At 41.4% G+C, this 22,407-nt stretch overlaps 1 protein-coding gene across 3 annotated transcripts in view; it reads right to left on the minus strand.

Moving 5' to 3' along the window:
- LOC111872120 (lysoplasmalogenase-like protein TMEM86A) overlaps positions 1-22,407 on the minus strand; it is a 102,439-nt gene that overhangs the window by 30,134 nt on the left and 49,898 nt on the right. For all 3 annotated transcript variants that reach the window (XM_023865699.2, XM_023865700.1, XM_023865698.1), the window contains exons 2-3: positions 5,806-5,975; positions 4,526-4,719 (exon numbers count right to left, since the gene is read on the minus strand). In XM_023865699.2, the coding sequence (XP_023721467.1) occupies positions 4,526-4,719; positions 5,806-5,975 (364 nt within the window). The remainder of the gene's footprint in view (positions 1-4,525; positions 4,720-5,805; positions 5,976-22,407) is intronic.

Raw genomic sequence — 22,407 nt, forward strand, 5'->3', positions numbered from 1 at the left:
GAAGAGGTCGCCAGACAACTCGCTTCCTTGGTTTTGAGCAGTCAGATGTTATCGCCCAGAAACTGCTACATAGTACACGTGTGACGCTATGGTGTGCAGTCAACACACGGTACATTAGGCCCCTATTTCATGGAGGATGAGGAAGGCAATGCTCTTACCGTCACCCAAGAACGCTACAGGGACATGGTGATCGGACCATTTCTTCAGGATTTGAGAAAGTTCTGTTGTGCAAGGGGCCTTCACATGAATAGACAGTGGTATCAACAGGATATCTTTTGATTTCAGTACTGTATTTTTGGCACATACTGTACTTGGTTAGTTACAGTTACTTTTTGTTCAGGTTTAGTTTAAGAACAGTCACTCAGTGCTAACATAAAAAAGTAAAGCTGTCCCTGTGCTTAACTAATTAAGCACTATGCCATGAAGGCGTATGGGGGAGTGGATGTATAAATCCACGTTTTCTAGACCTTGGCACTAGTTGAACAGTGCTTACATACTTTTCAAATTCTATTTATCATACAATTATAAAAGGCAAGTCTGTCCAATGTGACTATTTCAGTTATCTCACTTGATGATTCACTAGCCTTACATGTTTCGATCCATTTGGATCATCTTCAGAGGCACCAAACACTTTTTTGAAACCACTATCACAACAGTTGTCAATCAAATACACATGTAATGTCCAAGTACACAATGTTCCATCTATCAGTCACAGCAGCCTTTCTGGTTATATAAATATTTAAAGTTCTTTTAAAGTTTTAAAAACTTTCTTAAAAATTAAAATTCATAAACCATACGGTTCATGTCAATAACCTCTGTCATCTCTCTTCAAGGTGGCTGATGTTGTGCCTCCTATGTAACTTGAGTAGGGAGATTCTGTAAATATATTATGGGTACTGTACTAATATCAGCGATCCTACTATATATATATATAAAGGTTTTGTCCTACCTTAATATTGTCCATTATGATTTCTTGGCCCTCTGTGCTGTGTATACATGTATACTGTTCTAGTGTGTGTTGTGCCGTTTTATTTATACTTCCTATATCTGTGACGTTGTTGTGGGCGTATTCTGATGTTGTATTATGAGGTCGAACATGTTACATTGGCTATTACTTTCTTTTGTGTGTTTTTGTTCTTCTATTAATTTATTGAACTTATTAGAGTGATATATGTGGAAGTCCTCTTTTATATTCATAATGTTTCCTTTTTTGGCTTTTTCAATCATTTCCATGATTGCTGTCATTGGCCCATACTGATGGTGTTTATTTAGTATGTGTTGAGCGAATGCTGATTCGTCCTTGTTTAGTCTTATATTTCTTATGTGTTCTTTGTATCTTGTTGTTATGTTTCTGCCAGTTTGGCCTATATATATATATTTTTTTTTTTTGGCAACTTTGGCATGTTATTTTGTATATTCCACTTTGTTCGTATGGGTTTACTTCCCGTTTTTCATTTGTTAGTTTACCTATTGTGTGGGTTGTTTTGAATGCTATCTTTGTATTAGTGTTTTTGAACAGTCTTGTGATTTTTCATATGTAATTTTCTGTATATGTATAAGTGACCCATGTTTCTTCTTTTTCGTCTTTTTTATCTGGGTTATCCATCTTATGCTTAAGTTTGTTATATATGTGTGATGTCTTGCTTTTTATATCCGTTATTTAGTGCTATATTCATAATAGTATTTAATTCTTTATTTTTAGCATTTTCTTCAAGTGGTAGTGTAAGAAGTCTGTGTATCCAGTTTTTATATGCTGCCAATTTTTGTTCTTTAGGGTGGCATGATTTATTATTTATTGTTATGTCTGTCATTGTGGGTTTTCTGTATATTTCCATTTCTATTTGTCCCTGTTTATTAATTACGTTTAGGTCCAGGTAAGGTATTTTGTTATTTGTTTCTTTATTTATTGTGAATTGCAGGTTTTTATGTTGTTTGTTGAAATGTTCGAGGATGCACTGGGGGGTATTTTTGTTTGATTATATATTATGAAGATGTCATCTATGTATCTGTTATAGTATGTAATTTTCCCGTCTTCCAGCAGATGTTTTATTCTGCTTTGTTCCATGTTTTGTAAGAAGATTTCTGCCATTGTACTTGATAGGGGGGGGGGGCGCCCATGGCTACGCCTGTTCTTGGTTTGTAATATTTTTCGTTATATTGAAAATAGTTTTGTTTTAGTATTATTTTAAGTATGGACATAATTTCTTTTATAATCCTTTCATCTGTGTGATTGTCTTTGAGTAGTTTATTGATTACGTGAATTGTGTCGTTGATTGGGATATTAACGTAGAAGTCCTTAATATCCATCGTTAATAGTTTATGATCTGGACTTAGTTTTAGTTTTCTTATGTTTTCTGCAAATTATTTTGTGTTAATAATGTTGTATTCGTGTTTTAATTTTAGATAGTCATTTAGTCTTTGATGTATGTATTTAGCTAGTTTATGTGTGGGTGCATTAGTGTTGTTTATTATCGGTCTAATTGGGGCCTCCGGTTTGTGTATTTTAATTTTTGCATTTAGTTTAGGTGCTTGTGGGTTCATTTGGTGAACATGTTTTCTTTTTATAGGGTAGATTATAATTTTACATTGTTTTAGAGTGTTTTGTACTGTTCTTTGAAATTTTTGTGTGGGGTCTGTTTTTAATTTGGCAATGTTATTATTTTTGATAAATGAATTTATTTTGTCATTTAGATCTTGTTTATAAATAATAACTAATGTTTTTCCTTTATCGGCGTCTGCTATAGTTGCTTTATGTTGTGTTAGTTTTTGTTGTATTTGTTTGATCATGTGTGTTTGTTCTTTATTTATTATGTTTTGCTTTGACGCTAATTGTTGTAAGTTTTTTTTGTAGATAAGTGTCTTACTGCGTTCTCTGTTTCGTAGACTAGTTGTTTTATGTTTATTTTTGGAGATGTACCCATATTATATTTACTTCCTTTATTTAGTAGGTTTTTCTCCTTTTCAGTAAGTTGTATGTTAGTCATATTGGGCAAATGCGGATAAAATGTTTGCTCGCTAATTGCCTTTTCTTGTTGTTGATTAGTTAAATTATCAGTTTTGTTATTAAGTTTATTATAATGTTTTTTTATTCTTCATTTAGTTTTTTATTTACGTCATTTTCTATTATAGGCCAGTTGGTCTGCCAATATTATGCATTTCTTAAGTGTAATTTATATAGTTGTTTGTTAATATTTTGTTTTTTAATATATAAGAACTTTAACTCGTTGTTTATTCTGAGTTTGGTTGCTTGTCTCTGAGTAAGCTTTACAGCTTTACTTGAACCTTTTATGTTTAGGTTGGCGTACTTAGGTATGATGTTTTTGTTTTTACATGTTCAATTGAACCATATAAGTGCGTTGGTTCTTAGTATTATGAATATGAATATGACAATATGACTAACATACAACTTACTGAAAAGGAGGAAAACCTACTAAATAAAGGAAGTAAATATAATATGGGTACATTATGAATATAAAAGAGGACTTCCACATATATCACTCTAATAAATTCAATAAATTAATAGAAGAACAAAAACACACAAAAGAAAGTAATAGCCAACGTAACATGTTCGACCTCATAATACAACATCAGAACACGCCCACAACAACGTCACAGAAACAGGAAGTATAAATTAAACGGTACAACACACACTAGAACAGTATACACGTATACACAGCACAGAGGGCCAAGAAATCATAATGGACAATATTAAGGTAGGACAAAACCTTAATATATATATATAGTAGGATCGCTGATATTAGTACAGTACCCATAATATATTTACAGAATCTCCCTACTCAAGTTACATAGGAGGCACAACATCAGCCACCTTGAAGTGAGATGACAGAGGTTATTGACATGAACCGTATGGTTCATGTATTTTAATTTTTAACAAAGTTTTAAAACTTTAAAACAACTTTAAATATTTCTGTAACCAGAAAGGCTGCTGTGACTGATAGATGGAACATTGTGTACTTGGACATTACATGTGTATTTGATATGACAACTGTTGTGATAGTGGTTTCAAAAAAGTGTTTGGTGCCTCTGAAGATGATCCAAATGGATCGAAACATGTAAGGCTAGTGAATCATCAAGTGAGAAAACTGAAACAGTCACATTGGACGGACTTGTCTTTTATAATTGTAACTGTTAGTGTGACGGACCAAAATGAAACAAATCAAATTCTATTTATCATCATTAGACATGGCCTGAATCAATGAAATCCACTTTACATCGCCACTAATATTTCTGGAAGAGGCATTTAATAGTATGGCCTCATCACATTGATCTTCAAAATGGTAGCTTAACAAGAGATTCCTACCAAAATTTCTTACATCTCATATCCGAGCTATAATGTGAGGTGAAGCATGAAGAAATTGTTTCATGTTTTTAGGTACTGTTCCAGTTTTACCAAAAGGGATTGAAAAATGCCACAAAACAATTTGTTTCAGGCTAGTCAGTTTACCTGAAACTATCATGTTAGCATCTTCATCCACATCTGGGCCATTCGAAGCACACAACTCACCTATTGCACCAAATGTGTAGATAGCTGCCCCGAGGGTTGCATTAAGTGGCTTGAAACCAAATGCTGCGGTATACATGATCTGTGCCGCCCCAAATGCTGCCATGCCATGCAGGAAATACTGTGGCCAATTTAGCAATGCATCTCCCAGGCAAGATAAAACTAGGCCTGTTAGAATGCGACGTGAAAATGTGTACCTGCAATTAGCAATGAATAGTGTAACAATTAAGCAAGGGTCATTTGATTAATAGAAGCAGTAGAGTGTTACATCACCTTTAGGCTAACTGTACTCTGGTGGATGGGTGAGGAATTGCTTTTATTCAGGGGCTGCATGAGAATATTTTGAAGTGACCACAGTCCAGAGAGCCATTCAAGAAAATTTTGCATTTGAAATATGTTCAAGTGTAATATATTAATAGTCACAGTGTTTGAACATACCAAAATTATGAAAATAATATCATTCATAATTAATTCAGACATGATACCCTAACTCTGATTTACCAATATGTTAAAGACACTTAATAAACTGAATCAAAATTGTGCTCACTTAACTTTTTCATACTCAATTGCATATGTACAGTGTATGAGGACATGAAGTGCATGAATGAAGGACTCCAAAACTTGCATTTCTAACAAAGTGTCAATATTTGGTATTCTCATTACAATACATTACAGTATACAAACAGATAGAGGGTTATATTTAAACAACTGACTATCTGACTGGTCTAGAAAACCGAGATTATCGGCTGTGGGGATTGGTTGCACTGACACGTGACACCCTCTATCTGCAAAAGTTGGCACTAACTTCGCCGACAAGTGGCGGTCGCTCGGTCGGATTAGTTCGCTTGCGGACTACAGGCCATGGAGTTTGTTTTGTTTTGACTATCTGGCTGAGGTTCTCGCAGTAATGACAATGAGGATTACTGTCCCCTGCAATATGCCACTGTGTAGCTTGATAGAGCACTACCAGTGCTTCGGAGGAACCTGCTGCCTCCATCTTCAGTGCATAAAATCCTGTTCTTCTAAAGAATACATTAAAATTGTGAGGGGGAATTTTTATTTTCTTTGGATTGATCTAATATAACGAAAGATCCAAAATTTCCACTTGTATTTACTGGAGGCTAGGCAGAAGCTTGCAGGTCCATTTGATTCTTAGTTGGATTGGCACGTGGCAGATATTAAGGTTAGATGCAGGACCGATCTGAACGCGACTGACGTGCTGAGTGGCTTATAATGTGTCGGTGATGAGGCTCACACTGATGCCAAATAGTGCTAGTACTTACTCGTCTCCCAGACTCATGCCGTGAAGCAGCACAAATACGATCAGGCTGATGATGGGTAAGCATTTGATGACCATGGAAAATAGGGACGGCGTCTCCGAAGGGATGAACAGCACAAAGTAAATTGCCACTGTCTTGAAGAAAGGCACCAGCTTCGGGCCGACGCTCTTCAACTGCGCAAATCAAAACGAACGATGAACACATGTTCAGTTTTATCTCTTTTGGGGCAAATTAATGAGAATTTGGATGCAAATGCCTGATGCCCTTAATTTACCTTCTTTGGTTATTAATCGACTATGGACTCAGTGACCGGTGTTCAATTCCATTTAGGGTCGCTGAAATTACTTTCTTCTCACGGGCCGAACATGTTGGACAATACAACCATTTATTGATTAAAGGCTCAGGTGCGTTATATGGTGCTTTACAATACATTGTGATCAGTAGAAGGCATCAATGAGCTCAAACTGCACCATATACGTACTTTCTTACTGTAGTTGATGTAAAAGTAAGGTAAAGTCATCCCTGTGCTTAACTAAGTAAGCATTACGCCATGATGAATTACGGGAGAGTGGGTATATAAATTCACACTTTCTTGACCTCGGCACCAGTTGCAGGTGAGTGGTCAACTTCACGTCCAGGTTGCTTTACCCCTGGAGAAAGAGCCCCCGGTATCCATTGTACAGGAAACTGGGTGGGCCCCAGAGCCGGTCTGGACAACGTAAAGAAAATTCTTGACCCTACCGGGATTCGAAATCCAGCCCGTAGCCAGTCGCTGTAGCTACCGACTGCGCTATCCTGGTTCAATATAGTTGATGAAGCGTCATTAAATAGCTTATGGGCAATTGGTATGCTTCTTGGAACTGCTTTTATTTTGAGCAAGCTTATATCTCGACATCATGCATAGTGCAAACAATCACGCATATGCTACACTTCTCGTGTACGTCACATCCGATCACCTGCTCTCTTCATCAAAATGAGCATACTGTCAAGGTGAGAGTCAAGGGTAAGATTAATGAGAACTGAATTAAGTATTTTCAAAAATCAAAAGCTTCAGATGTCATCTCCGACTTCATGACAGAGGGCCTCATCTGAGCACTTGATTAGTTACTCTCCCATTCACTTGATCAGGAAACTATTTTTATGGACCCCGAAGGCTCGTCTCCCTCCATTATAAAATTCTGCGAGTATATACTTCTCATCTCACCTATGCGTGCTACATTCTCCGCCAATTTCACCCTCCTCGATTTGATCTTCCTAGTAATATTTGATGGGGGACACGCAGTAGCGTGGTAGGTTGAGTCATTATGATACAAGTTAGGAAGGTCGCGGGTTAATTAACCTAATCCTTCCGGACACACTATGGCCCTGGGGTCGCCTCAGCCTCTGAAAGAAATGAGTACCAGGAATATTCCTGGGGTAAAGGGCTACCGGCACGTAAGGCTGACAATCTAACCGCCATCTGTGAGCCCACTGTTTAGAAAATGTGGAAGCCTCGACGTCTCGCATCCCCATGGGCCTTCACGGCCTGTTACAGGGTTAGCTTTACCTTAATAATATGTGGTGAAGAATATAATTATGAACATTCTCAGTATGAACCCCTTTAGACCTCCTGTTACCTCCTTCGACCTAGGTCTGTGTCTGTTTTCAGACACATGTACTCTATGTAGCATTACAGGTTCTCAGACGGTTGTTATGAAGAGTTATATCTTCTGGGACATAACGCCGCGTAGTCCGTTGATAGTCAACCGCTTTTTGGGAGGAACATGTCAACTCCATATTCAGGGTCGAAGAATAAGCAAAGCGAGGAACAAGCAGGTAGCAAGGCTCTGCATTACACATTATTTTAATGCTTCAGAGGAGCCAGTCAATTTTTCATAACATAATTCCTTTATTTTTAATTTTTACAGTTAATAACATTCGTGTATGATGGTACGTGCCGATCACAGTGACCGCGCGGTCTAAAGGCGCGTCCACATTACTCGTGCTCATGCGTCAGAAGCTTACTGCTGCCGGAAAATCAGGATCTGGGGCTGATATCTGTTGTGAAGAAATGCAAAGGCTTTGTATGCAAACCAGTTTGGGCGTCCACTTCGTTAGCTCCAGATCCTGATTTTCCGGCAGCAGTAAGCTTCTGACGCATGAGCACGAGTAATGTGGACGGGCCTTTAGGCATGAACCGCCTTCGACCATTCGAACACTGGGATCGTGGGGTCGAATCCCACTCAAGGCGTGGATGTCTGTGTCCGTTTACTTTGTGTCTGTGTTGTTCTGTGTGCAGGTAGCGGCCTTGAGACGGGCTCATCCTCCGTGCAAAGAGTACTACTGACTGTGTATAGATTGAGGAACTGAAGAAGTAGCCAAGGTTCAACAAAGATAGACAGATAACAGAATATACGGAAAGATGGATGGATGGATGGATGGATGGATGGACGGTCCAACGGTCGGACGATATGTACCTTGTGCAGTGATGACATTAGTAGTTGAGCTACGTTCTATACGTATCCATTGCTGCATAACGATGAACCTCGACCAAGTTATAAATGCAAGACTTGACTCAGGATCACGTAATTAAGAATTAATATAGTAATCATTATTAAAATAAAGTTTGTACTAGATTTAAAGTGTAATATAACTGATCCGAGTTACGTCAATAAATTTTAGATTAATATTGTTACAGAACAACAATGAAAATATCAAGTGATCGACGAGTACTGCCACCTGTCTCATATTAAGAGCAACTACATCATCCGCGAGTGTAAAGTGACATATTTATAAAGCATATGGGTTTCCTTTTAATTTTTTTACTGGTACATCCATCAAGCGTCTTATTCTGACTTATAAATTCCAAACTTGTAAGTCAAAGATTTTATGCAACAACAACAAATGAAAGCCATGCACAACAAAAAGTTAACCCGTGAGACTGAACCCAGACATGGGCGGAGACTGGTGATAAGGCCCAGTCAGTCCTCCCTTCACATTTATGTCCCTGGACAAAGAGGCAAATCTATCCCTGCAACAGGCCGTAGAGGCCCATACGGTTGAGACGTCGGGGCTCCCACATTTTCTATACAATTAGCTCACAGATGGCGGTGAGGTTGGGCATTACGCCTAGCCTTCCTTTACTTCCAGGAAAATTCCTGGTGCTCATTTCTGTTAGAGGCTGAGTCGACCCCAAGGCCACAGTGCGGCTGGAAGGAATAGGTAAATTGAAAAAAATCCGCCTCATCGTGACTCGAACCTGCGACCAACTATGCTATCGCATGCCTCCTGGAGGGGTCCGCGGGTCTTTATTCAGCATATTCAGACCGGACCACCTTACAAGAAGAGCTTCCTCGTGCGCCACCCGAGGGCCGCGACCTCTAGGGGTTACAAGTTCCTCCGAGGTAATAATAATGTAGAGTCCTGAGTTCCGTATATGTATATGGCCCAGCATGTTGCGCATCTTTTGGTCTGTGACTTTGGCACATTTTGGAATCAAATGTTAAGTACGTTCTCTTAGAGGTATTACGTAGTTTGCTATTTTGCTTGGTAGAGGAAAAAGTATGTTCAGTAATTCAAAACTATTTCCACCGAAATTTATTAGATATGTATTTAATTTTCCCTTCCACTAGCGCATTTTGATACGAATCTGGTAACGATTCCCTGTCCTTCTGGGAGACTGCGCTGCGGAAAATGCAGCTCGTCAGGCTGCCGCAATTTGCGTGTGAGCATGACGGGATACGTCGAACGCTGAATGCAAATAGCACAAATCAGATTTCAGTCCAATGAAATACATGTATTTCGTCGGTTCGATATATTTGTTTGTGACGAACTTCACACGTTTTGATATGTATTTTCGCATTTAAGCCGTATACAATGATACAAGATAAGAATGAAAACGACTTATTTTTCAGTTCTTCCTGATTTTATAGGAAAATTTAAGGATTCAGATACTTCGTTTATTCCAGACTTGTCGAAATACGAGTATACAGTAAAACGTTATCACACAATCCTTGCAAATACGCGAATAATTCTGGAGAGATTTTGAAAGGGTAGAGTAAACATTCGAGACGGTTACGATATCATAACTCATGCGAATGAGGAATTCGCGATGTTGAGAAAATAATTCGATGGGAAATTTGAGGGTGGTCTTATGACGCTACGAAACACAGGCAATGAAAAGGCAAGTATATAAGAACATTGACAAAAGTTCGTTAATAATAATATACTGCATATGGTGTGCGAATGTATTAGTAATAATGATATAACAATAACAATAGTCTAGTGATGAAGTCAGTCCGAGTACGCCAAGGAGGGCGACTGGAGGGGACTGGGAGTAGCCATGAAAGAGGGTATGGGCTGAACAAACTTGGTAATGGTACATTTTTCTGCTGTTTTCTGCAGTTCCCTTAGAATTTCATGTTTAGGTGGTAGGACGCAGCCTCAGTCTCCCTCTTAAAGTCTAAGCACTTCTTTGCTTTAGGATCGCATTCAACCGCCTTGTCTATGAATGCTACCATTTTGAGGCTGCAAACTTGGGCATATGTTCACACCACTGAACTGCAGGACTGGTAAACTGGATACATGATAATATTACATTATAAAATGCCTGGCGTAAAAGTACAAAGAACGAGACTATATAAAAACGAAAGTCATAGGGTAAAACAAGGTTAAGACTCTTCGAATGGTGTTCTATATCATCAAGTCAGTTGTTGCAATTTGTTATATTCCTGCGGACATAGTAGTATATTCAGACCTGTATACATGTAATAAACTGCTTGGAGGCCCGTGGTATAGGTGTAGTATAGTATTGACGTTAATTGTTTAGTCGGTGCCTCGTCTTACAATGTATTTGTCCGTTCTGTAGGAAATGTAAACAGCAAAAAAAAAAAAAAGCATATCCAATTATAAATCTCAGTGCCCTCTTTAGTCACTGTGACACCTGACAGTACTTCACCATTATTGCTGCTTCTACTAAGAATAACTGTGCACCGAGAAATTCTGTTCAAGGGGCAAGTGGCAAGCCAAAGGCTGCACACGCTGCAGTACTATGCTGTGCTGACTGAAGGTCGGGAATACAATTATGCAGCAAACTTGTTTTACATCCTTCCTGTGCAGAATCGCCCCTGAGGCAGATATTACAGACACATGTGAGGCCCCACAAAAAAAAAAAAAAACCTTTGAAGTATTACGAGGCGCGGTATACAGACAACATAAATGGAAAGATAGTACGAAATGTCGCACTGGGCCTTCATAGGATATTCTTTTACTGCAGATGAAATACCGCGTCTTACACAAGTAACCTCTGTTCGTATTTCGTTAAATGCACATAATACAGAAATATGTTTTAATTAAAAATTCTACATTTTAACGAAAAAAAATGTTAGTAAGATGCTTCACTACTGTTCGCCAGATAGTAACAGATTATCAGCTGGAAGTGAAAGGGACGGACAGCAACATGCACTGGAGGACTGGGCACCGACTCCATGGAGCCGGGTCCTTCTTCAAAGTTGCCAGTCGCTCATCTACTCAGAAATCTCCCAAACAGTTGACGGAACCCGTAGGTTCATTACCGTGTTCACAAGAGCCCGCCAGTGATTCCTATCCTGAGCCAGAAGAATCTAGTCCATATCTCCCCATCCTGTTTCTCTAAGATCACTCTTAATTATGTTCCCACCTGCGTCTAGTTCTTCCTAGAGGGCTTTTTCATTCTTTCCCACCAAAATCCTATTTGCATTCCTCTTCTCCCCATGCGCGCTACATGCTACGCCCATCTCATCGTCCTTGACTCGACCATTCTAATTATATTTGGCGAAGAGTATGAGTTACGAATAAGAATCGCATATAAATATTATTCGGGGAAAACGAAAGGAAAGGGACCAGTTATAAAACCTGCTGGCTCGGCAGAAGGCATTCTAAATGACACGCTAACATTGTCGGCTCTCCCATACTTTAGAGCAGGCATGTCAAACTCAACTTATACAGAGAGCCACCTCAGCCCTATAAATAATAGTCCAGGGCGGCACTTCAAAATAGAAATATACATTAGATTTTGATACAAGGAAATTTAATTCTATTTATTATTTAGGAATAATTTCAATATAATTACCTAAAGTCACATACCTTACAGTTTTAAAAACAAAGAGAATGCCATTTTTGACAAGTATCAAACAAACATATACAAGAAAACTCGTAGTTGATAATTTAATGTTTAATTACAACCTTTATACGTTCATCACAATGTAACATCAGCACCTGTCGCTGTGTGAAAATGAACTGAATGACAGTGTACAAGAGACTACCGGACAAGTAGGAAGGTGTATCTTGTCTCAATGGTCATAAAAGTGAAAGTTTGCTAGCAGCCCATTAGACAATGACTGGGGGTTACAAGCTGGTTTTGAAGGTAGATATCCCTTGCACTTGTCTGTCAGTTGCCACCCTCCTTGCATTCTTACTACGCCTCCAAAAGGGATTCTTGGAAATACTTGGGGTGGTGAGGCAGTGCGGATTTTAGTGCATTAGCCTTCTGAAATACAGTAGTTTGTCCTTCACGAACTTTACAAACCGTTAGTTGGACAAACCCTTCTGCAGTTCTCAGAATCACTTTTCCTGCAGACTGCTAATTTATCTTGTCTTCTGGTCTGTTGGAAAATTGTCTTTACAAAAAATATTTCTATTAAAATTTTAATATTGATTTTAATATCAATTAGCTCTAAAAGTTGAGGGGCCGCAAGTTTTACACGGCTGCTTTAGAGTATGGATGGAGGCATGTGTAAAATGTAAAGAGAGTAAGATCTACTACTGAAACTTGCATTTAATCTTTAATGCGTTAACAGCATATACGTACGTGTTGTGTACCACAAACACATGGATCTGCACAAATACCACTAGATGCATAGATTGTTAGCCGCTATCTCCATGCTGTCCGTATAACAACTTTTGAATGCCTGAACAAATCTTCATGAAACTTGGTATGCATATCGTGGGAACTGAGCCCATCTCGGCGGCCTACTTCAGTCTGTGTATGTATCCCTCCTTTCGTTGCTAGGCGACGGCTCGGTAAACACGTTCCCGCAGCAACGAATACACGACACAATACGAGTAAAAGAATTGCTGACGCTTTCTACGCGTTCCGTGACGTACGAGTATTGAAAGAAAGTATGCGATTAGTTCTTCCCAGAACTTCTTGCGATAATTTATGACTAATAAACTGTTTTAGAGTCAACATGCCTTTAGTAGCAAAATACTCGTATATCCCTGTGATGCTTAGATCAGCGCATAATGCTTGTAAATGTCCTCAATTCTTGTCGGGTTTTAACCAAAATTCGAGTGTGTGAACAAAATTTAGCAAACCTTCTCAAAATAAATGTTCACGAAGGTCGGTTAAGTGATTCTCGAGTTGTTTCATGAGTACAGACGAGAGGCTGGACGGAGCGAGGCTGAACCGTAAAGAAGCATGCTCCGAGTGTATGGTCTCATAAGGGACCAAAGGTGGGCTCATCTATAGTCATACAGGTTCTATACAATTTCTGTTTGTACTAGAAGTCATTTGTGAAGTTCCATTCTAACTTCGTACAAGACAGGACTTGAAATGGGCCTACATATAGCCTCGACTCTAAAGTTATATGCCATTCGGGAATGCTGGGTTTTGGACTTCGCACATTAACCAGTATTCTAAGCAATACAACGTTTCGGAAACTGCATCTGTTTCCATCCTCAGGTGAGGGGGTGGGAGAGACACTCTGTCGGGTCCATTAGAAATAGCTGATCTCAGTCGATGGACAACATATGTTGGGTCGGGTAAATTGATGCGTACCCTCGCCAGCATAGACATTCTTCGTTTCGGCCCCCGAGAGGCATGTCTAACCATTGCTGGGCAACGGGAGGTGGAACGAGTTACCACGAAGATAGATAAACGGTCGGTTGCCAAGTTATGCAACAGTGGAAACGAGGTTACGCAACAGTGGAAACGAGGTTACGCAACAGTACGGAAAGCGGTGTTTGTCCGAGCCGAGCCGAAGCGCGCTGGTTGCTACGCAGCGTTTCCCAGCAACGCCTTTGTAAACACGGCGTCACGCAACAGGGGAGCCCGTGCGCGACTCTTGCTAGACAATTGGTAAACACGACGTCACGCAACAGTGAAAGCTATCACGTAACTGTTTTCTGGGTTGTCAGTGCGGAAGCTACATAACAGGAGTATTCGTCAGTGAGAGGGAGTAACCAGTCAGTTGCACTCTAGCATTCGCCGGAGTGAATGGAAGCAGGAGAAGTAATTGTGATATTACAGCTTGCAGTAATTGGGATACTGAAGTTGCGAATTATGTAAGAGCAGTAATTGTGAAACAGTAAATTGTGTAAATGTAAGAGAGAGTGTGGAAAAAATTCGCTTTATCCAATAAGGCGTGAAGTTATTTGCCGCGTTACATACCCAACACGTGACAATATGTTGGGTCGGGTAAATTGATGCGTGCCCTCGCCAGCATAGGCATTCTTGGTTTCGGTCCCCGCGAGACCCATGCCCACACTGTGCTGCTTCACGACTGATGGTCGGACAACCTGTCAGTACAGCTACATATGCTTGAGGTGGGACAGGCTCAGAATACAGCAGCGGTCTATCAGCTAGTTTTCTGGCATGAATTTGTATTTAGAAGAGTAGGTGGGTTCCGCCGCCCATATAACAACACCACATGATCAGACAAATATATATATATTGTGACGCATTGCGCTATAGAGGACATGCCCTCCCACGCCAGCGGTGACGTGGCGGCATCGCAGCTCTGTCGCTACTACGGTAACTGGCCAGTCAACACTCTTTCCCCTTCCCCGCGGTGAAGTGGCACAGGAGCGGCTGTGTGAGGCAACCACTGCCATGTGGCGGGGGATGCCGCGGTTACTGCACAGCAGGAAACAACTCTAGACAGTGTTGCCCAGCAACACCGGTAAACAGGCGACTAGGTAACAAGGAAGCAAGGCGTTTTCCCGTTGTCCGGCTGAGGGTTTATAAGAGAACTACACTGCCTACGAAGACAGTTGGAATATAGCAGCAGTCCCGGAAAGAAGAACCGGACACGTGATCAGACGAGCTTATGTGTGATGATCAGTGATAGTCTGTGATAACTGAGAAGGTATTGGGAGTGTGTAATACAGTGACACTGGTATAGCTCCCGTATCGTACTGTGAATACGTGTAGACTACTGAGGACAGTGTAAAGAGATTTGTGTGTAGGGTTTGTAAATTGTGTAAGCCCATAACAGTGTTATAATTAATTGTAGCCAAGACTTGTAAGTTATTAAATAAACGAATTAACAAGCAGAACGACGTCTTCAGTGGCTAAACACGTTAAAATATGAAGGATATCTGGAAAGTAATGCAACAAAGTCCAGAAAATATGTGTAAAGAATTTTGTTTGGGATTCACTTGTAGCACTTTTACAACACACCTTCATTTACTTTTCATCGTAGTTACCATGGATCGCAGTGCACTTAGTGAGCCTGGGAACGAGTTTCTTTATTCCAGCGCGGTAGAAATCTTGCGCCTGCTCTCTTAGCCACGGAGAACAGTTCTTGACACTTCTGGACATTTTTGATGAAGCTAATCGATGGTTAAACGTCCGTCAGCACCAATGTTTTCATCAATTTTTTTGATAATTCCATCAGTGACAACGGATGGCCTTCCAATCCTTGTTTCATCATGGACATCACTTTTTCCCGCTTCAAATTCACGGCACCATTTTGTCACTTCATAACATCTTCGCCGTAAACAAAAACAAGTTGGCAATGAATTTCAGCAGCAGTTTCTTCTTTCGTGTGAAGAAATCGAATTACTGCACGAACATCACATTTGGCGGGATTTTGATTCGACATGGCCATTTTAAACATACTGCGAGCATAACGTTGCCGTGACTGTGGCCGGTGAACTCAGCCCTGCCATACGGTTCCTATCTCACACGGCAGCACTGCCATTTAAACACACTGCGAGCATAACGTTGCCGTGACTGTGGCCGGCGAACTCTGTCCTGTCATACGGCTCCTATCTCACACGGGAGCACTGCCATTTGTGTAAAAAGTCCCTCGCATTTTTATTGGACTTGCATCTTTACTTTCCGGATATCCCCCGTATGGTCCTAAGATCGCGGTTCATCAGTGGGTGATAATAGGAAAATGTACAATAATAATGTCGAAAATTCACGTACAGACTTCTAACTAAGGTAGAAAATGTTGTGGAAAATAAATTCAACAAACCAAATCCATGAACGCCAATGCATAGGAATAATTTGAAGATATTCATGCTGTAAAAATATTTATCTACCGCTGACGTCATCTATGGAACTAAAAGCATATAGATGTCCATGAAGTAACTGTCAGATCACAGTGACCTTCCCTATGAATTGCTAACCTTGTTGATGGGGGAATGCATATTGGAGAAATATCCAAACAATAATACACCAGTTTATTCAAGTGTTTCTCAACACTGCACAGGTGTAATCACAAACCAGAGAATGAGAAGTTACAGAGCAGAAGAGCTTTGTGTTTGGGTGACGCAGCATTCATTTTCAAAGCATCGAGTGCTAGAGAGAGTTGTCAGTAAAAGAATTATGTATCACTGATCTTCAGAACCACGCTGACTGAATGACACATTCCGCACTGTGCATGAGCGCTTGAATGTAACCACATGCGGAACCCCCTTCTCTTCTAAATTCGAATCCATGCAAGAAAATTGGTTGATAGATCTATGCAGCCTTTCCCACGTCACAGCTTATTATATTACTGTTCAGTTTCCCACGGTATTCCAAATAACGTACTGCTATGTACTTGTACGTTGCCGCGGGGTCTAAGGCATGAAATGTCTTCGCCCGATTGGATGCTGGGATCGTGAGTTCGAATCCAACTACAGGTTTGGATGTTTGTCTGTTTATTCTGTGCTTGTTTTTTCCTGTGTCAGTAGCGGCCTTGCGACGGGCTGATCCTCCATCCAAGGAGTCCTCCCGACTGTCTAAGATTAAGAAACTGAAGTGAAACGAAGCGTTTTACAGATGCCCTGTGCTCCAAGTGGAAGCAACAGGAATAAGGACGGACAGACAGACAGATAGATATGTACTTGTATGTATAGACATTTCCTTGTTAACCGCGAGTTATTACTTCCTTGAAAAGAGCACGGTTTAGGAGACCAAGGCCTTGTGTGATATTGGGGTTTAGGGGAACCTTGATTGCTGTTAACTCATCGAAGTCGAAGTTGTCCGTTTCTTCAATAAGCACAAAAACTAGGCCAAGACAGGTTTAGAACTAGACCCAATTTAGATACGAAATAGAAAAGTGTCACAAGAAGGCACACTACAATCTAGAAGCTAGAAATCCGGTTTCGGATGCCGTCAGAGAACTGCTTCAAGGAAATATGGCTATTTTAGTGCTAGAGGCACAGTCGTTTTCACTGCGTACACACACTAAATAAGCCTATGTTCCTAATTTTGAGAAAAGTGAAAATGGGTTTATACGAGCTCCATGCCGTCTGTGTATCCCCCCTCCCCCCCACCTTTAACTTTTGAATGCCTCAACTTGGTATGCCTTTATCAAACTTGGTATGTGTACCAGGGCACCTGAACCCATCTCAACGGCATATTTCTTAAATACCTCCAATCCGTCTCTGTGTCTCTATGTGTATCCTCCTATCGTTGCCAGGCAACGGCTCGGTAAAAACATTACCGCGGAAACGAATACACCCAACAATAAAGAATTATTGGACGCGTCGTTTTCTGTACGGTTCGTGACGTACGAAAGGAGAGTCTGTGGACCAGCCTAACTATGCCCTATTGCTGCTATGCAACGGCCCAGTAAACACATTCCCGCGGCAACGAATAATTGTTGGAGATGTCATCTTCTATCCGGTCCGTGTCTTATCGAAGGAAAGTAGACGATTAGTTCTTCCAAGAACTTTTTGTTTCACAATAAGGGAAGTATGATAAAGACGGAGTTACACAAAATCAGTTAAAACGAAGAGCAAAACTGGTTACGAACGGAAATCCACAACTGGCGAAGAATTTCTGTGTGTGTGTGTGTGTGTGTGTGTGTGCGCGCGCGCGCGTGCAGTGAAGGAATTAATTTTTTTTAATTCGCTAGTAGGGGGCGGAGTCCAGCTGGGTCCACTCGGCACGGCGGCCACTGATTGGCCTATTGTACCTGCCCCGGGTGATTATGATGATGGAGAATTTGGTGGAATGGAGATGGGCAGGGGAAACCGAAGTACTCGGAGAAAACCCGCCCCAGCGCCACTTTGTCCACCACAAATCCCACTTGACCAGACCCGCGGTGGAAAGCCAGCGACTAACCGCTTGAGCTATGGCGTGGCCCGCAGTGAAGGAAACATTTCCTTTCACTCAGCATTTCCACATAAATATGACAGATTATTGCAAGATGACCTTGTAAGTGAAACCTTCGGAAACGCGTGCTGGACAACTACGTATCAGCGAATGCTTAGACATATACACGCGTATTATACCGAGGACACGTGTGCTGGACAACTACGTATCAGCGAATGCTTAGACATATACACGCGTATTATACCGAGGACACGTGTGCTGGACAACTACGTATCAGCGAATGCTTAGACATATACACGCGTGTGTGAATATGAACTATGCTGAAGTTTGTGTTCGCAGTTCGTCATGCTTCTTGTTCACACATTTTTGTATTGTGCATTACAGTTCACTGAGAACAAACCAGAACTGAACAATGTCTAACTGCTATTATACTTTTGTGAACGACTGTACCGTTGAATATGTACAAACGGATCTGAATTCAAAATGTCGCGCGATCTGAATGTAAGACAAGAATCCTTGACCTGGACCTACTGAACAAGTACATTATCTAGGATTTAACTAACTGCAAGCGGGAGGGGGCGATGTTCTGAAACAGGAAATGATAACGTTTTCTTAACGAGTCACAAATCATGCCCGCTGCTGACAGGCCTAATGCTGATTCCATTAAGGGGTAAAAGTACGCGGCACGCGGTAGCGTAGTTGGTTGAGGCACTATGCTACAAGTCGGAAGGTCGCGAGTTCGATTCCCAATGAGGCCACTGGATTTTTTTTTTCAATTGGCCTAATCCTTCCAGCCACATCATGGCCCTGTGGTCAACTCCGTCTCTAACAGAAATAAGTACCAGGAATATTCCTGGGGGTAAAGGGCCGACAATCTCACCGCCATCTGTGAGCGGATTGTTTAGAAAATGTGGGAAACTCGACGCCTCACAACCCTATGGGCCTTCACGGCCTGTTAACAGGGATAGCTTGCGAAAGAAAATAACACACGACAGTGCACTATGGAACCCGTAGCTATGCTATATTATGCAGTAAATGAGCATCAAGGTCAGTGAGGGTTGCAAAATCGTTTGGAACCCAACAAGATGCGTCACGTTTGATCTACGAAGCTATACTGCTTGGCTCTTAAGTGCCAAGAGGATTAAATAATCGTATAATAGACGCAATTGTTTGAATTGGCACGCTGAGACAACTGGGGCATAGCACTGCATTGCTAGAAGTTCAGAACACCCTGTCTGCTATCCGAAAACGCAAGAATTAACATATACAAAACTATAATTTTGCCTGTAGTTTTGTATGGGTCTGATTTTTGGTCTCTGATATTAAGGGAACAATATAGAAGAGTATTTCAGAGGAGGGTACTGAGGAGAATATCTGGACCAAAGACGAATGAAATAATTGGAGGTTGGAGAAACCTGCATAATGAGGGGCTTCACAATTTGTACAGTTTGCCAGATGTAATCAGTATGACCAAGTCATAGCGTGCAAAGACGATTCATCCCCTAGACTTTGCGGCCGCTGTGATCGGCCGTTAAGGGACTACACTGCGGAGCAAACCGTCGTCCAACAAGTCACAGTTCGGCCGAGGGCCCAATTAACCACTTGCACAATCGTTAACAAGGAATTCCTTGCAGAACTCAGAGCTCCTTCCTTTCTTCCCACTGCACGGGTACACATTCTGTGATGATAATGTGAGTTCGCAGTTCAACAACAGTCAGTTTGTGTTTCTCGCTGTGATAGTTGCATGGGTTACATAGCGCTGAAGGAAAAGTGACTGATAGTGTACGATGAACTGCGGATGTGGTGCGATGTACATAGTGTGCCAGTCTCTACCAGGACGGAGTGAGTACAGCACAAAAGCCTACCATGTGACCCAGTCTGGTATCGATCCTCGGACCCAGAACATTCAGAATCCGAAGCAGGGACTCTGATCCTTAAATCAGCGTGGCAGCTACATTAACGCCTATATTAAGGTTACAAAACTTTAGTGTTTCCCTATACAGCATAGAACCGCGCTAGCTCAGTCAATATAGCGACGAGCTACGGTCGAGGTTCGATTCCCGGCAGGTGCAGATCGTTGAGACTGGCTCTGGGGTCCATTGAGCCTCCTCTGAGTCTGAGTCTGAGTCACGTTGCAACTGACGGTCAGTCAGTCTGTCTGTCTTGGTGTCGAGCCCCAGCTGGGGCTCATGACCAGATATTTCTTTTGAATGAAAGTTACTGTCCTGTCCATGTGTAGCGCCCTCTCTGACGAGAGGTCGGGTCTGTCATTTGTTAGTCAGTCTGTATTAATAAGTCCATTGTCTGTATTTACACATATTTACAATACACACTTATTTCTTATATAAATGTACAATATTTACACGGCCTCTGTCAGTCCAGGCTAGGTACAGCAGATTATGCCCTTTTATATATATATAAATAAATATCCTAGTAGTATTAGCTACCACGGCAGTCTAGTCACTTGAACGGTCGTATGCCTGACCGCCGCCAAGTTTAAGCCTCATATACTTTCTGTGTCGGGCTTCGCCTTGTCCGATGTTGCGAACATTCTCATTATCATGATTTTGTATGACTTCTGCTTGTTGCCTGCATAATTTTGTTATGTAATCATATACGTACGGGATTTTGAATGCCATGTGCAAATCGCGGACCGGTGTGCGCCTTGGAAAATTGCCAATCGTGCGGAGAACCTTGTTTTGCAGGCGCTGCAATTTCACTAGATGAGTGTCTGCCGCAAACTCCCAGGCGGGACTAGCATAAGTCATTACGGATCTAATAAGAGCTTTATGGAGGGTCAGTTTAATGTTAGCGCTCAATCGCTCACTTTTGAATAGGGAATACACTCTAATGAATGTTCTAAAGGCCTTGGCTTCGATCATTTCTATGTGTAATCTCCAAGTAACTTTCTTATCGAAGATTACACCTAGATATTTTGCACTATTTACAAATGGAATGTTTCTTCCGTTTAGAGTAAGACAAGACTCAGGCGGTCGACGACCACGAGAGAAGTAGACCCCGCGAGTCTTATCTTCATTAATTTTTATATTCCAGCGCTCACACCAGGTCTCCATTGAGCTGAGACCGCGCTGGAGTTTTCTAACAATAAAACCCTCTTTGCGGTCTGTCGCATATAGACACGTGTCGTCCGCAAAAAGGGCCAAGTGTATACCATGAGTTTGGGGGGCATCATTAATGTACATGTTGAAAAGACTGGGGGAAAGGACAGAACCTTGTGGCACCCCTGCTTGCATTTCCCTTGGCGTTGACATTTCGCCTTCAACAGAGACCCTGAATTTACGTTTAGAGAGAAAGAACCCAATAAGCTTGGTCAAAGAGTTGGGGAATTCCAATTTTGATAATATAAACACTGAGCCTCCTAAACACTGGGTACCGGTGGGGTGCAGCGGGCAGGCCGTGAAGCTAACCAATCACCTCCATCTATTGCCGAGGTCAAGAATGTTGGAGCTATACCTCCACTTCCCCACATGTCTTCACAGTGTGCTGCTTAATGGACAACTTTACTTCACTTTTACAGGACTGATCAGTCGACCTCTACATGCAGACACGATGCTTTTTCTTTGGTTTATAAAAATTATTCGTGTTTCAAAGATTAGCTTGTATAACACGACATTCGTTATTAATGCGCCATTTGCATGAAGTACGTGTACGTAAATCATTGCGTGACCGTCTGCCCACATGTTTAATAGCCAGATCTATTAAACCGATGCCGGCGAAATTTGATATCAGTTGGAAAACTCTGAGGCGCACTGGTCCAATTGCAGACCCCACTTTACAAGACACTCAAACTGAAGTTGACAGATCTTCCCCAAAACAGCTGATCTCACAACAGAAAGTCTGCACACAATAAGATACAAGCTGAATGCAGCCTAAGGGTCGGACTAATGTAAAGTTGTCCCTGTGCTTATCAAATTAAGCAGTACGCCATGAACACGTGTGGGGGAGTGGATGTGTAGATCCACGTATTCTTGACTTGGGCACTAGTTAGAGGTGAGTGGTCAGCTTCACGCTTCGGCCGCTTGACACCCGGGGAAAGAGCCCCCGGCACCCATTAGATAGGCTGGGTGGGCCACAGAAACGGTCTGGACGACGTGGAGAGGAGAAAAGTCTTGCCCTTAGCGGGATTCAGATTCCGAGATCTCGACCTTTCAGCCCGCTGCCAGTCGCTGTACCGACTGCGAAGGGCCGGATTAACTGTAGCAAATGTCCTGCCAAGAAGGGAATAAGTCAACACATTATTCTTGAAGTATCTTTTAATAAGCACAATGAAGGCCATTAGTCACCGCATTTGT

The sequence above is a fragment of the Cryptotermes secundus genome, unplaced genomic scaffold, assembly GCF_002891405.2.
Source record: "Cryptotermes secundus unplaced genomic scaffold, Csec_1.0 scaffold461, whole genome shotgun sequence".
In the NCBI taxonomy this organism is placed as follows: Eukaryota; Metazoa; Arthropoda; class Insecta; order Blattodea; family Kalotermitidae; genus Cryptotermes; species Cryptotermes secundus.